The sequence below is a fragment of the Bemisia tabaci genome, chromosome 9 (genome assembly GCF_918797505.1).
Source record: "Bemisia tabaci chromosome 9, PGI_BMITA_v3".
Taxonomy (NCBI): domain Eukaryota; kingdom Metazoa; phylum Arthropoda; class Insecta; order Hemiptera; family Aleyrodidae; genus Bemisia; species Bemisia tabaci.
Window position 1 is genome coordinate 2,335,877 of NC_092801.1, and position 15,613 is coordinate 2,351,489.

General features: G+C 39.3%; 1 protein-coding gene across 1 annotated transcript; it reads left to right on the forward strand.

Moving 5' to 3' along the window:
- The first annotated feature begins 4,496 nt into the window (after positions 1-4,496).
- On the forward strand, positions 4,497-5,054 carry LOC140225444 (ATP-dependent DNA helicase RecQ-like). Its single transcript, XM_072304380.1, has one exon. The coding sequence runs from the start codon at positions 4,497-4,499 to the stop codon at positions 5,052-5,054; it is 558 nt and encodes a 185-aa protein (XP_072160481.1).
- Positions 5,055-15,613: the final 10,559 nt, after the last annotated feature.

Consider the following 15,613-nt stretch of genomic DNA (forward strand, 5'->3'; position numbering starts at 1 on the left):
AGCTTGTATCAGACTTTCGTTCCTGCGCTACCCTCTCCTTCCTCTCCCTCGAGCCGTCACTCTTCGATTTAACATCCTTTGTTCTATTCTTACTTTGCAAGTCTTACTTGTTTATTTTCGTTTTCTTTTCTGCCCCTTTGTGTCGTGGCATTTGTTTTTTTTTTCGGCTATCGAGTCACGATACTGTTATCTTTTCACTCTAGATGCTCCAAATGCGCTCGGGTTCTTTCCCTACCGATCGTTTTTTTCTTCTTTTGAGCTCGCCCACTCGGGAGAGCTCTTTGCGATCGATTTCTTTTAGCATTGGTAGTGTCCGTGGCGACAAATGGATGGTTCTCGTTGCCGTCGGAGGAACGGCCAAAATCCCATTGATTTCAAGGTCTAAAAGTTGAATTTTCGCGGGTTACAGTTTTCCTCCGTCGAACATTTCCGTTCCCTCATTCAACTGAGGATTAATTGTTCCTCGTTTGCTACACTAGAGAGCAGCACTTTCCGGTGGGCGAGCAGACTTGACTCACACCAACACGAATTTGTTTGTGTATGTGTTCACCTTTATGCTAAATTATTTATATGTATTATTTTCCGTTCACATTTTCAAAAACTGAAGTCCTATTTTTTTGCTGTTCCGTTGCGATAAAATTATCAGCTGACTGCTATCTCTATGCTATCTTATTAGAGAATCTTCCAGTTTCCTCGGTTACAGAGTGTAATGGAAAATCCTTCTTTTCCGATGAGACAGTGACATCCTGAATTTTTCTATTTCCGATAAAATGAAGAGACGCTCTACAAACCAGGTACTGCTTTTTGAACTCATTTATTTTCTTCCTATTTTTTACGAAGTACTATACTTACTTTCCAGATAAATCTTAATAATTTTGTGAAAGACGAAGAATAAATGTGATAGAATTTTACACATGATTGTCCGCAGGAAAAGAAGGTTTATAGTTTACAGATTCAAATTTACTTGTTATGTGAAAGACTCGTGTTGAGTTTTGTTGAAAAATTAGATTGTACAAGGTAATATGTACTCATATTAATGGGCTAGTTCAAAAGCGGATTCAGCAATTTGGCAACACTGCCTTCCTTCCATTTAAACCTGTGTTGAATAATCGATTCTTGGCGGAGCACCTGGCCCCTCCTGGAATCGATACATTTACATATGTTTAAATGAGGAAAGAACAATGTTGCCAAATTTTTGGATCTGATAATGCGCTGGTCACAGAATTTTTGTTGATGTACGTTTTTTGCCGAGTTTTACATTTTATAACCAGAGCAAATATGCGTTACATTGACTAATAATGGGCCTGTTGCAAACTTTTGCTAGAGCAAAAATAAGAGTTGTTTCCTATAGATAATGCCTCAAAAATCACGATGAGCGCATCGGAAAACTCTGAAATGCACTCATAACTTCACAATCTGCGTAAGAAATTTGCGTTTTTTTGAGCTTCCCGCTTCAAAAACGATACTACGGCATAGGTGAACATTTTGTTAGAAGAGTCGCTCCATCGTCGGCAATATTCATCATTTCGGAATTCAGTGACCATTCACCTGTATATATGCAAATATAAAAATAAAAAAAAAAAATAAATAAATAAATAAATAAACTGAGTTTGTTGTTTATTTTATTTATTTTTTTATTTGCATATATACAGGTGGACGTGCATTATAATTTGATAAATTTGTGGAAACAACATCTAGCTGAATAAGGCATCAAAACTGTCAGGAACTGTGTCAGATAGTAATCAGAAACACCATGCCCCATGTACATCCACTAATAAAATTTATTGCCAATAATTGTCCTAGTTCATCTTTCCCTGTCAACTTTACAATAAATTTCGTTGTACCATTTTTCTATTGTATTTTGTCTTATCTCACTCTTATCTTCTGTTTTATTAATGATTCAGTTTATTTATTGCGGTGTGAAAAATTTGTCATGTTAATAGTTTCACGAAGGCGAGCTCTCCAACACAGTAGTGTTGGAACCAGCAGCTTGTTTTTTTTTACCACGAATCGATTCGTTTTACATAGGGCTTGTGGAATACTAAGAATTAGACAAGAAACTTCCAAATTCTTAGATTTAATTTGTTACGTCTTTTATAGCAGTTAGCATGTTCTCTCTCTCTCTCTCTCTCCCTCTCTCCCCCTCTCTCTCCCCCCCCCCCCGGTTGAGGGTTCCTCAATAAGTGTAGCAATTAAACTCATTGCCTCGGCACAATCAAATTTCGTTGCCTCCATTGCAATATTTCAGCATGGCTGGAGATATTTTATTTTATGCGTGTGGATGCGCGAGCGAATTTCCTTAAGAATAGCACCCTGAAACCAACCACAGTAATATTCCTAGGAAAAAAGACATCTTATCTATGATAATCATAAAATCCTAAGAGGAACGAAGTGCGCCGGGGATGGGACCGCGGAGAGGTCGGGGGCGTACCCCTCTAGTCCAAGGAAAAAGTTTCTTTCTATTTGTTCATCGTTGAAAAGTTAAAGGAATATTGACATACTCCGTTAAACCACGCAAAGTTTGAAGGTGCGGTGGCGATTGCGGACGTGGCGTTCGCGGATTCCAAGAATCCAGTGCCGTTGGTGGATTCTCATATTTTGATGGTGGCGATTGCGGATAGAGGGGTAGGCATTTACATATGCTGCCCCGCACCCCTGCGCTGTATATTAGAGAAATAAATTACCGGAGACTCTGGATTCCTTTCCGTGGATATAGAATGAAAAATATATTAGTATTACAGTCTTAGTATTAGCAGTTGATATTAGTATAAAAACATATGAGCAGTGAACATACAGTGAATTTTTTAAAAAGGCATATTAGAAATCAAGGAACTGAAAAATCGTCAGTTTCAGTCCATTTTTGCGTACCTTCATCGCTGCCTTGACACGCATCGCTGCTGCGTCAGGCGTCAGGTGCATGAGAGTGAACTTTTATGCTCTCCTGAATCACAGCATTACCTCTCGTTCGGATAGACCCTTTACACTTTTCCTTCTTGTCTTTCACACACACCCAAGTTTTCACTGCTTTTCATCCTTCTTAAATCAATTCTGATACCCTTCATGCGCAACTCTCTGCTTTCCGAAGTTGGTCGAAATATACTGTAACTCGTTAGAACCTGACATGATGTATAAAGATTACTTGTAATATATGTATTAAAATACTTTCACAAATTGCACCTAGAACGGCGCAGCGACTACTTAGCGAGTGAGGCGTTCCTATACTCCTGCCCCGTTTGCCACTGCTGCATCGTGGCCATTTTCCGACGTAACCCTTATTTGTTTGCAATCGGATGATTTTTGTCGTACCCTCAGGTAGCGTGAGGGAAGGGTAGACAAAACGTATAGTCGAAACTAGTGGAAGACACCAAGCGGTACTAGTAACCGGAAAAGCATTAATTTTCTCTAGAATTTTTTGAAAAATTGACTCTGTAAGATAACCAATGAGTGTTCCCCGTGAAATTTCTTCACAATCGGGTGAATTATAGTTAGTTCGAAAAATAGGTACCCTAATTGAATTTTCCAAAAGGTCAGAAAGAACATCATTTACTGTGTAGGTGTTATGGCCTGCAAATTTCACTGGGCAGAAAGTATAGCACTTATTTCTGTCCATCAATTTAAAATTTCCGATTAAAGCTGCGCAAAAAGTTTTCGAATCAGGATACAAGCGACATTAACCGCGACATTAACCGTACTGCAAATTTTGGCACATTATTTGACATAGGTGAAATTCAATTAATCAAAGACGTTGAAAGGTTTCAGAGTGTTCCGACGGTTCGTTGTAATCGGAAATACTTTCCGCTTTCGATCAGTAACACAACTCAATGTGGTCGCAGACACTTAATCATTCAGAAGACCGAGGATCTTCAAGTTATATTTTAACCACTTATTAGCTTATCTTTCGGGAATAAAAAAGGGGGAACCACCAATTTGTAAATATAGGAACTTCTTATTCTAATCTAACATGTAAACATAGACCTTCGGCCATAGTTCTGTTAAACTATGGTTCCAACTTGTAACCAAAATAATAAATCAAAGTTATCTTTAAAAAAAAAAAAAAAAAAAAACTCAATGTGGTGGATGCTCGAGGACAAAGCGTGTTCTTGCCAGGTCAATTCCCCAGAGGGAACGTAACCATTCAACTGCCTCATAATGTTGAAAACTTAGCCGATTCTTGCGTCCTCACGAAATGCTGCAAATTTTTGCAAACGACCCTATACCGTGTAGTTACGCGGAACAGAAAATTGAATTGTTTGAAGGTGAAATTCCAGAGCGTGCTGCTTCTGAACCTGTTCGATTACACGAATATAACCCGTACATCAGCAATAGCCTTGCTCCATAACGTCCTCCAAACTGCGCAACGTTTAGAACGCTCAGTTCCCGCAGTTATAGTGGAATTCTGGTAAACAAAGAATCTAATATAGTAGAAATGTTAGTGTAAACGAATGTAGGCGTGGCGCTTTCATCCACGCTCTGATTGCTTTTGTTTCAGTTTCCTGATGCACGCGAAAGCGATCAACCCACAAATAGAGTACCTCAAACCTCAGCAGCTTGAAGCCATGAATCACATAGTCAACGGACGTAATACATGTCTGCGACTTCCAACCGGGTTCGGGAAGACAATTGTGTTCGTCGTTCCGTTCATGGTCATGCCGCGAATTGTGGTGTTATGCGTCCCACTCGTCGCCCTACTCAATGATATGTTCGCAAAATTACGGAAAGCTGTTCGTATTCTGAATTTACGCACAACACCCTTCAGCCAAGCAATTATAAACAGCATTACAAACGAGCTGAACAGAAAGAATTCCGTGTTTGTGATTACAACCCCCGAACGAATGCTTTCAGACAAGATATTCAGGGGACTCCTACGCCGGAACGACATACCACCAGTCGTGTTTATTTTTGACGAAGCCCACACAATTGCTACTTGGGGAGTTGAGTTTCGTCCCAAACAACTGGAGGCACGAGATGTCGTGATTCGCGAACCACCGCCCCAATTAATTGTTGCCTCAGCCACTTTGTCTTCAGACGACATGGAATTCATCGAGAAGACATAGGTGAATGATTTGAAAAATCATTGATAGTTTTGGGTACCTCCGGGGCCCCGAGAAAATTTCGTCCTCTAGGAAACTTACCGCCATTCTTGGGGTGCGAGTCACGCGGGTGTAAATATTAGTGCAGTGAGGGTAGTTTTATTATGATTATGACTTCCGAACGTAAATATTCCAATACACATCTCTCGGAGGACGTGATAGTCAAATTGCTGGGGCAAAATCCCGAGGAGTCCGAAGACTCGAGGACTCCTAGTGATACTGAAGAGCCCGAAGTTCACCTTAGAGCTGCACACGAAGAAGAGAATAAGATACTTTACAGTGATTCAGACAAAGACGATAAAAGATTAGACAGAAAGACATTTTTATTACTGAAATAACTTTGTACTTTTCTTCCTCCTCAATATTTAGAGGTAGTATAATTATTCATTTAAAGTTAAAATTGTCTATTTTGCTAAAATTGTATATTATAGCTAGGTTTGACTTGCAGATTAGATAAGCTTTTAAAGACATTTAATATGTCTAGGAGCGTTATAATTGTACATTGTTAATTTTACTTGTGCAAATAAAAAAAAAAAAAAAAAAAAAAAAAAAAAAAAAAAAAAAAAAAAAAAAGTGATTCAGACTCGGAGGATCCAGTTGCCAGGACAGCGGGTCGATTATTGAAACTGATGGACAAAGTGATAGACAAAGAAGACATAGGAAGTGTGGAGCGATCCTATTGGTTGATATAGTTGGTTCTTATAGACTAAGGAAGAAAATGATGGACTAACTGTTGGGTCTTCAGTGGGTTGCCGTTAGTTAGTCTATTACCTACCTCCTTTGTCCATTGCAACCACCCGTTTCCACCAAAAGGATCCCTCCAAATCCCTTTTGTCGTTTTTGTCTATACCTTTGTCTATCAATTTCAATAATCGGCCCAGGAGAGGTATCATCCGTCTAGTATTGCTAGATATAAAAAATGCTTTCAACAGCATAAGCTGGCTAGATTTCATAAGCACCCTATGTAAAAGAAATGTTCCACCCTATTTAATAAGAATTATGAAATCGTATCTTTCTGATAGATATCTTGTATTCCCGGACTTTAAAATTAAATTAAACTCTGAGGGAGCGCAAGGTAGCATTCTAGGTCCTCTAATTTTTCTAATAATTTTCGACGAGATAGTGAGAATGAAATTGGACGTCTGTGCAGAGAAAAACGTATATGCTGATGATACGCTCCTGGCTTTTGAGACAGAAAATGTCGAAACTCGTACTAGTGGTGTACACCACTAGTACGAACGTAACTTGTCACTGTTTGTGATGGTTTTTCATGATACTAGAAATTGTATGTAATTGAATTTAAAATGGTAATGGTTGAATTAAGACTTCATTTTTATGTGAATGTGAGTTAGTAATTTAAACTGAGTTGCATTTTGTGCATGGTTCCAGTAATTTCATTGCGAAGAATGCAAAATGCACAATCCGAGCAACACTGGAATGCTCTTGGTTCTCTTTCGCGAAATACAACCCAATGGAGGGTTTGCAGGTGTCTTAAATTTTGTAAATTTCATTTTTATAAAGGTAGGTGCTACTCGGAAAACTGAATACGAGGACATCCTTGGTTTCTAAATTGCACAATTATTAAAGAAAATGAGACAAAATGGTCTAATCTGTTAAAATGTGTTTAAATGGAGGACACCGCGAGATGACGTCACAAGGAGGCACATTTTCTCACTTTTAAATCTATTTTTCTCCAATGTCCCATTTCAGAAAAAAGTATAGAAAATACTGCGAACTCAGCTCATTAGGCACTCTCAGATGAGGCAATAAAATTACTGTGTGCAAATTCTGCATTGATTTAATCAAATGTTTGAAGAATGCAGGCTGGAGGCATTTATAATGGACCACTAGACAAAGTACGAATTTCAGCATTCTGTTGCATGTTTCTTAACCAAAATTTCACTTAAAATGCTATGCGCACAGCAAAAATTACCGAAATCAACTCCTTACGAAGATATTTAATGATTCTTGATGCGTGAATTCAAACCACCCGCTCATGAAAACTCAATGCTCTACGTGATTCACATCGTGCGCTAAACGTTTATCATGACAGTCTCAGCGATATAAAAATCTGAAAACCTCAATCTTGACGCTTTGGCTCAGCTATAGCAAATTTCTTGTGGTCTGAACAACTCATGATGGGAAATGAACATTGCTCGATTGAGAAGCTTGCTTAAACCGTTGTAGTGCGCGATTTGACTCAAGTAGAGCTTTGAGTTTCTTGTGAGCGGACAGTGCAAATTTCTTTAGACCAAAGTGAAATAAAAACGTTAATATCTTCGTTAGAAGTTGGTTTCAGTAATGTTCGTTGTACGAATCGTGTTCTACGTGAAATTCTGGTTAAGACACATGTATCAGATTGCTTAAATTTGTACCTTGTCTAGTGGTCCATTTCCTGATCCATGACCAATTTACCTGACAGTCTCTTAATTTTCCCCGACCGGTTCAACTGATGGTGGACACCCTAGCGGATCCACCATCGTGATACGGACATGGTACGTGACGATCAACTCTTCCAGGGCGGCGGCGCAGCTGACCAGAGCGGCTCGCGGCGTTCGCGGCCGGAGGGTAGATGGCAGGGGTTGATTGGGCGCGGGTCGTGCAACAGAAATCGTTTTCGCGTCATTTGCCGCTGACAATCGTCGCGAGCTTCGGATTTCACCACCCAGCGACGACACAAACCTCAGCAGATTAACTATTAGCCGCTTGTCACAGCCGCGGACACAAAACGCCGCGTCCCATCGCTCCCATCACCGCGATCGGATCTCCCGATTAGCTGTCATCCCTTCGCCCCGCGGTCTCAGAGCTGAGCGCCCTACAGGGTGCACTGAAAGTATCCCTCAGGGACGGTGAAAATTAGGCCGTCGATTCACTGGAAAATAATTCTCGGCGTTTTTACCAAGGTCCGTTGGTACCTTTACCATCTCACTTTTTTTTTACCAATTATTGGTAATTTTACCAAGACAGACTGGTAAGCTTACCTAAAAACCCGTATTTTTACTGTTTTTTTCAGGTTAGAATACCACTTTTATTGGTAATCAATTCCCGGTAACTTTGCCATTTTATCTCGGTAATTCTACCACAGTCGATAAAAAATATTGGCGTTTTTACCAAGGCCCAGTAAAATTATCGAGAAAGTTCAATAATTTTACCGAGATTCTCGATAAAATTACCAATTCCATAAATGGTAATTTTACCAAGAAAAAACTGGGATCAAATAGAACCCTGAATTCTTCGTAATTTTACCCTTTTCTTAGTAAATACACCGATTTTTTTTTTTCAGTGTTCCTTCTCATATCCTAAATTTCTTCATATCTACTTACAATATTCTCTCGCTATAACGACACTCATTACAACGAAAATCTCTTTTGCGACGGAATCGCTCGGTTCCTTGCCAATTCGTTAACGAGAGAGTACTGTGTTTCTGTTCGCAAATTTTTCATTATTTATTTACAGTACTCTCTGTCAAGGGACTTGGTGATTCCTTCGCAAAAGAGAGATTTTCATTATACCTAATGAGTGTTGTTATAAAGAGAGAATACTGTATTAATTTATTTTTCTTTGGTGATGATGATTAGTGTTTGATTTAGAGGAGCATCTCTCAGGGATGTTAAAAATTAGGCAGGCGATTCCTTCCCATGCCTCATTATCCTACTTAATAATATTTGCGGAGATTTGTTTGCGAAAATAATTTTCAATGGTTGATTTAAGTGATGAAGGTTAGATCTTATAAAATGAATTTATAAATGTGTAAATTTATGAATTCATATCAGATAAAATTCGTAATTTTCGAAAAATTCCCCTTCAGATGCCGCTCTGAGAGGACGGATTCGTTCGAGTTGAGTCCATCGCTCTCCTTACGAATGTTCATTATTAAAATGAGTGATTCAAACATTTCATCACAAAATGTCTTTCCTACAAACTAAGTGACAGACGCTCATCAAAAGAACAAAAAACATCAGGCATAGATTATTAAACTTCATTTCAAAGAAGAGATCCGCACTTCTACTTCGTGTTGCACGTGAGAGTTCTTAATTAGACCGCGTTAAGCAGAAAGGAACCGAGCCACATCAGCTATTTCCAGATATTTGGGCAATGTAATTTTTTACATGAAAACGGTTGTGAGGATTTTTGTGAAAATTTCAGTGGATCTTCAGCACAGTGCAAAGCAAATTCCTCAAAATCGGGCAAACGTTCTCTCGTGAGAAATTGGATTGCTCAGTGCGATTTGACAAAAACTGAAGTTGGTCCTTTGCTAACGCGGTCAATAATGGCTGCATTTGCAATTGGACTATATTTGACTCTGGAAAACACTTGCATAGGGACATGGCACCGTGTTTTAAACGGGCTAAATTTAATCCAATGCAAAGGTCATGTACGACGTACAAATTACAACCATTCCCGACTCATGTTTTCTTTGCTACTCCATAATATCATTTTAATGTTCGGAAAGTAGGTAGCAATTTTTGGAGCACCCAGTTCGAAAGTAGAGTGTGTAAACACGGTCTTAAGATTCACTCCATTAGATCCGAGATAATGTCATGACGGACAATAACGTAAAATGAAAAGAGAGCTTGAGTCTCTATCAGTGTATCTTGGCCCTGTGCTCTTGGCCCCCGAGTAATTGATCTTCGAATTAAGTTGTAATTAGGTATTCCGACCCAGCACTACTCGCGCTTGCGAAACTCCTCAGGAGTATCCGTTTTCTTGTTCCCTCCCTGTATATTTGAAGTTTATTTGCATATCCCCTGTGAGCACTTCCGTCAACTTCCGCACAAACTGAAACAAAATATCTTCTGACGGACCCTGGTTAAGAATTGTATCTGGTAAGTGGTTCAAGCGCTGAATACATTATGAATGTTCTGCTTTATATGGTTGGGAAACAGCTGAAAACAGGGCGGAGAGAAAACAATTTAGCAGAGAGAACTTAACCGTGTAAATTTTTTTCCTTGCACAGACAAGCCGGTGAAAACTTGAAGACTCGTATAATTTTCAAATTTAAATTCCCTGTGATTACCCTGAATTTTACCTGTGCTCGCACAAACTTAAAAAAAAAAAAAAAAAAAACAAAAAAAAAAAAAAAAAAAATGAATTTTGAGCCAAACATCATTCAGCTTTTGATATATCGCCTACGATTTGAAAAAGGTAGAATTCTCTATAACGTTATTGAATTTTCCTTGATCGCGGCACATAATGCTTTATATACTTTGGTTGTCATAGATTTTTCCCTTAAAATCACAGAGGCACGTTTTTTCTGGTAAACTCAGATTCCTTACTTGATAAGATCCCTGCATGAAATTTTAGTTGGAAAAACCAGGATTGGTTCTCAATGGAGAACTGATGTACGAGATAACTTCAAGAACGTCAAAAACACGGATTAATTGAATTATAACTATTTATTCGACTTCGAATGCAGTTGTTAAGTCTAAAATGCAAAACTTAGTGCAGTTGATAAATATTTGATGCAAATCATTCGAGTGCAGTTGTTAAATTATACATTGAAAGCAAATCTTTCGAGTGCAGTTGTTAAGTCTTGAATGCAAGTGTTTCATGTTATATTATAGTTAAGTCTTATGCAATAGCTCAATTGGGTTCCTCAATTAGCCGGGCGAATTAATTTCGATTTATATTATGGTTTTTCCCTTGAATGAATCATTACTGCGTAAGTATTACTAAAAATCTGTTCTCAGTTCATCAAACACGACTCGGAACTTCAAAAAATTACGAAAGAGCAGTATTTTTTTATATCGTGGTCGGATAGTGTCTCATCTATACTTAATATCGAAAGAAATAAAAAAAAACATATTGATTGATCTGAAACGCACAGAATTTTATTTCATCACCTCAACGAAAGAGTCACTGATTTGGTGAGAGCAGCCACTGTGGGCAAGAATCTAACCCGGGCGGGTTAAACTGCTGTTTGAACACCTATCGTCTATCAACGCGTCCATTCGAAGATAGGCGAGAATCGACTATCTCACTGATTGACACTCCTCAAAGTAACCCATAAAAATGGAAATTTTTCCATAATTCAGTCCACGGGGATAGGAAACACGCAACAGGTGATAGCTTTCCATAACTGTTCTTTTATCGCCTATAAATTGATTAGATCCCCGGGTTTTGAGGTTAGGAGCGTGCGTGTCGTTCACCGCCCCCGCACTTAAAACAGTGTCGAGGCGTGAATGATCGATTATCGATATTTTCCCATTTGAACCTATGGCAAAGAATCGATTATTAAGGTGTTCGTTGCAAACACCCTGTTTATCGATCCTTTTCCATAGGTTTAAATGGCAGATCAATCGATATATCGCAAAGCACGCCACGCCACTGACTTAAAAACTCCAAGGATGTAACTCAAAACGAGGCCGAGCGCCGCAGATGTTTCTAGGCGGCTAAAAGGAGCTAAACGGCAGCTTTATGGTCTTCGAGATTTGTCGTGTGGAAAATAAATGGTTTCAAAGTTCCGCGGCGATTGGTGAGGCCTATTTTGAATTGTGAAATTCTCACACAAGTCCGGAGCTAACTTTTTATGGGGTCATCAAAATGAAACTGCTAAATTAGTGTTATCAAATCAAAAGAGTCTAGAGATATTCTTTAGGTGAAGTTATTTTCGAGGGTTCGCTGAACTTTGGTGTTTTCTATTGCATTCATTCGAGGACCATCCAACCATGAAAATGTCTTTTCCTCTACTTCATGAGATTTTATGATGAATCTGTGTCATTGATCATAAGCCGATTTTGTTTTCTGCACTGGAGAGGGAAGCTGTTGAAGCTTGTACATACATAGTATCAGAAATGTTCACAGGGGATAAATATGAACTTAAGTTCGAATTAATGCATTGAATAACATTAATATCTTGGTCAGGAGTTATTTCAGTTTAGTGGTTCGTTCTCTTGTCAGAAGACTGAAAAAAGCGTGACATCGGCAACTGATGACAGTTGTCAGTATCCGCCTTTCCTCTTAAATTATATCATTTTCTTTACTTTATTTTATTTTCCTGTCCCAACAACATGAAGAAGCTCCTTCGAGTAACAAAATACCCAAGGCAACACATGTATTGCCTTGGGTACACATGTTGCACACATGTGTGCATCCGTTTTCTGCAGAAAACGGATGAACTAACGCTGCAAGATGAGAACACTCATTCTGAGCACAAATAAATTTGCCGTGAGCGGAAATTACACGCTGGATGTGGCTTGAATGTGGAGGTCATCGGACCGATGCTTGAAAAATTCAGGAACGATTCTCGGCGGCCATCGGATAATATCGGATTTGTCTGAACTATTGGAGTAGACCTAATACAAATCTGGATGAAGATAACTCGAACGTGCAAAATTTCAGCCGTTGAGCGATGACTGTTGACTCCATATTCAGCTGGCAAATTCAGCGTGTGTTTCCGGCAATACGTCTATAAGAACCACTCATTTCATCCAATGGGATCGCTATGTCGCAGGCAAATAGCAAGATCAGGTACTTCAACAAATGCCTAGGTCTCTAGGTAATTCGTCAAATTTTGTAGACATACGAATTTTTCCATGTTTTCGACGCAGAGCTCTTAATGTTTCAATGTTTGGAACAAGAATCCCTTTCAAATTGAGAATGTCAGTGGCATTGCGCCATTCAATAGGCATTTGAAAAATTTTAGAATTGGTAATTGAAAATATTTTGTTTTCCCCGAAACATTGCAAATTTCGAGATGAATGCTCAATCCAGCTCTGAAAATCATTGAAACGACCTTAAAATTGTCCAAAATTCTGCTGCGCACTCTTTCCCACATTTTCAAAGGCTTGAAATGTCAAAATTGAGCAATTGACTCGTTTCCTCAATCTAGTAGAGAATATTCACTGGAAAAAAAAAACACATTGGATCTGAAGTCCAGACTCTTAAAAACATCGACCAGAAGAAGTACTCTTGATTCAATCAGAATCTAGCTTAAATCAAGAACCAAGCCTCTTAATTTAAGCGGATTTCGACTTGATTCAAGCAAAAATCCGATTGAATCAAGAGTATTTTTGCTTGTCAATGTTTTCAAGGGTCTGGCCTGCAGATCTAATGTGTTTTTTTTTCCCAGTGCTGGTTTCAATCGCATTTCACTTGTCAATATTGTTTTTTTATGATGGAGTGTTGAAACTCATCCAGCTTTTGTGTATCGAACGTTACGCAGTGCCCCAGTTTTGATTCATGCCAGGTTTTGCTATTGGGAGTTACTTTCAGAACCAACGTGTGTGCTGTTGGTTTCTCTATGAACATAGTTGCTTCTGTTGAGCAATAAATAGTAGCACGGGCAAAACGGGCATTCGCACGACTTTCATGTTTTTATATCAACTTGAAGAGTATTATCATTATAAACATAATAAAAACTGAAAGCTGGTATAATGGACATTAGGGGTTTTTTATCATGAAATTGATGTCCAATGTTTGCACTCCAAAGACAGGTCGGTAACCTTTAGCTCAGCCTGTAACACAGTGACCCGTTTTTAAATTAAAATGCATTAGGTCATTTCATTTCTTGCTTTGACTCACTGACCTACTTGAGTCAGTTAAAATCATATATCGGGGGGTCAGTGACCTTTGAACTTAGCAGACGTAATGCCACACCGATCATGCAAATCGAAAGGTCATTGATCCGTAATGTTGATAGAATAACCCACTGACCAATATTTACACTCACAGCAAGACAGGTCATTGACCTTCCATACCTGATTCTTGGAAACAGGACGCAAAACAACTCACGTAGGATGTAGCGCCTTGATGCAACTATTCGTGTTCCGGAGTTGACCGCGTTGCATTTGTAAAAATTGAAGGCGTTTTGGCTTGCCTTGCGCGGAATGACACACAAAGCGTAGCGGTATTATCGCTCCACCAATGATGTCTGTTTTATTTCAGGATGATTGTTCTTAAAATGCCATTGTATGGGCATCAGCGTAATTACATCAAACGTTGCCTGATTTTCTTCAATGTTTATTTTGTTGGACAGAGAACTAAGCAAAGCTGAAACTAGAAACTTTGTGTCTTTTTCTTGTCACTGTTTTCAAGAGTCTGGACTCTAGATCCAATGTGTTTTTTTTTCCAGTGTTTGCCTATTTGCCGAGGCATTTCACAAAATGCCTGATATGACTATTGACCTGCGACAGCTACATACTCCTTTTGTCTACTTTGTCTATCAATTTCAACGATCAGCCCGATGCTACCCGTACGACGTTCTTGCTCAAGGCGGCCGTTAGCGCCAATTAGAGCGGGGAAAGCTATGCCGAAACGGAGCGGCGGAATGAAAAATCGGATTTTGATGGCGGCGCGCGGCGCGGCGAGGATCGTCGCCATTAAAACAAACTCGGGTCGTCGTCGCCGGCGTGAATATCCGACTAATCAGCCGGTAATTTGTCAGGAGAACCGAGAACAGGAGAGAGGGAGGAGAGGAATGGGGGGATTCGTGGCTCGCCCCCCGCGATCTATTCATTACTCAAATATTTGTGGTTTAGGACTCCGCGCCGTGCGTTTCCTCGTGAAAGTGCGCGTGCTTTGAGGGTCCTTAAAAACCGGGATCCACGACCAGGTTGCCTGATGAGAGAAATGGACCAATTTAAATTGATAGACAAAGCTATAGACATAACAGACGACAGAAGACGGTGCGATCGTGTTTTAAGAAGCGGGTGGTTGCAACAAACAAACTAACTAACGGCAACTGAAAAAAAAACCCTCTGAGAACTACCCATTTTGACCGCACTGGAAAAAAACACATTGGATCTGGGGTCCAGATTCTTAAACACATCGACAAGAAAAAATACTCTTGATTCAATCGGATTTTTGCTTAAATCAAGAACCAAGCCTCTTAATTTGAGCGGATTTCCTTTTGATTTAGGCAAAAATCTGATTGAATCAAGAGTATTTTTTCTCGTCAATGTTTTCAAGCGTCTTGACTCTAGATCTAATGCGGTTTTTTTCCTACTGCGATACGATAGCTCCTTTTCCTCTTTGTCGGGCAATTTTTCTAGCAAATTCAGTAATCAGCCCGTAGTACTTACACTGATAAAATATTTGTGTTTTTGTGTTACTTTTGGTTGAAATAGGAAGTGAAACACCAAAAAACACAAATCGTGTGCTGGTGCTGATTACGGTAAAGTTTTCGAGGTGAATTTAGCGCAGAAAACATTGGAGAGACTGGAAAAATGGGTTCCTTTGATTGTGACGTTCGTATTCACCACTCGTTTTTACAGGGAGGCTAATCGCATATGCTAGCAATGGTTCAGACAGCAGAGAACGTAGGTACCCGTAGTTCGACCGAGAAGCCTTGATCATAGTACGTAGAGAGAAAAAGTTTTTCCAATTGTATGGCCGCGTCTACATATACAATCTATTCAGAAATTTCTTCAAGAAAATTACCTGGCATATTCTCTGGAAATTGACAACTGAAAGCTGAAGTTATTGTGTTTCACTTCTCGTTTTAACAAAACTTTGGTGTTGATTTTTCTTTCTGTGTAGACGAATTGCAACATCAGCGACGCTGCATTGTCAAAAGGAGCTTT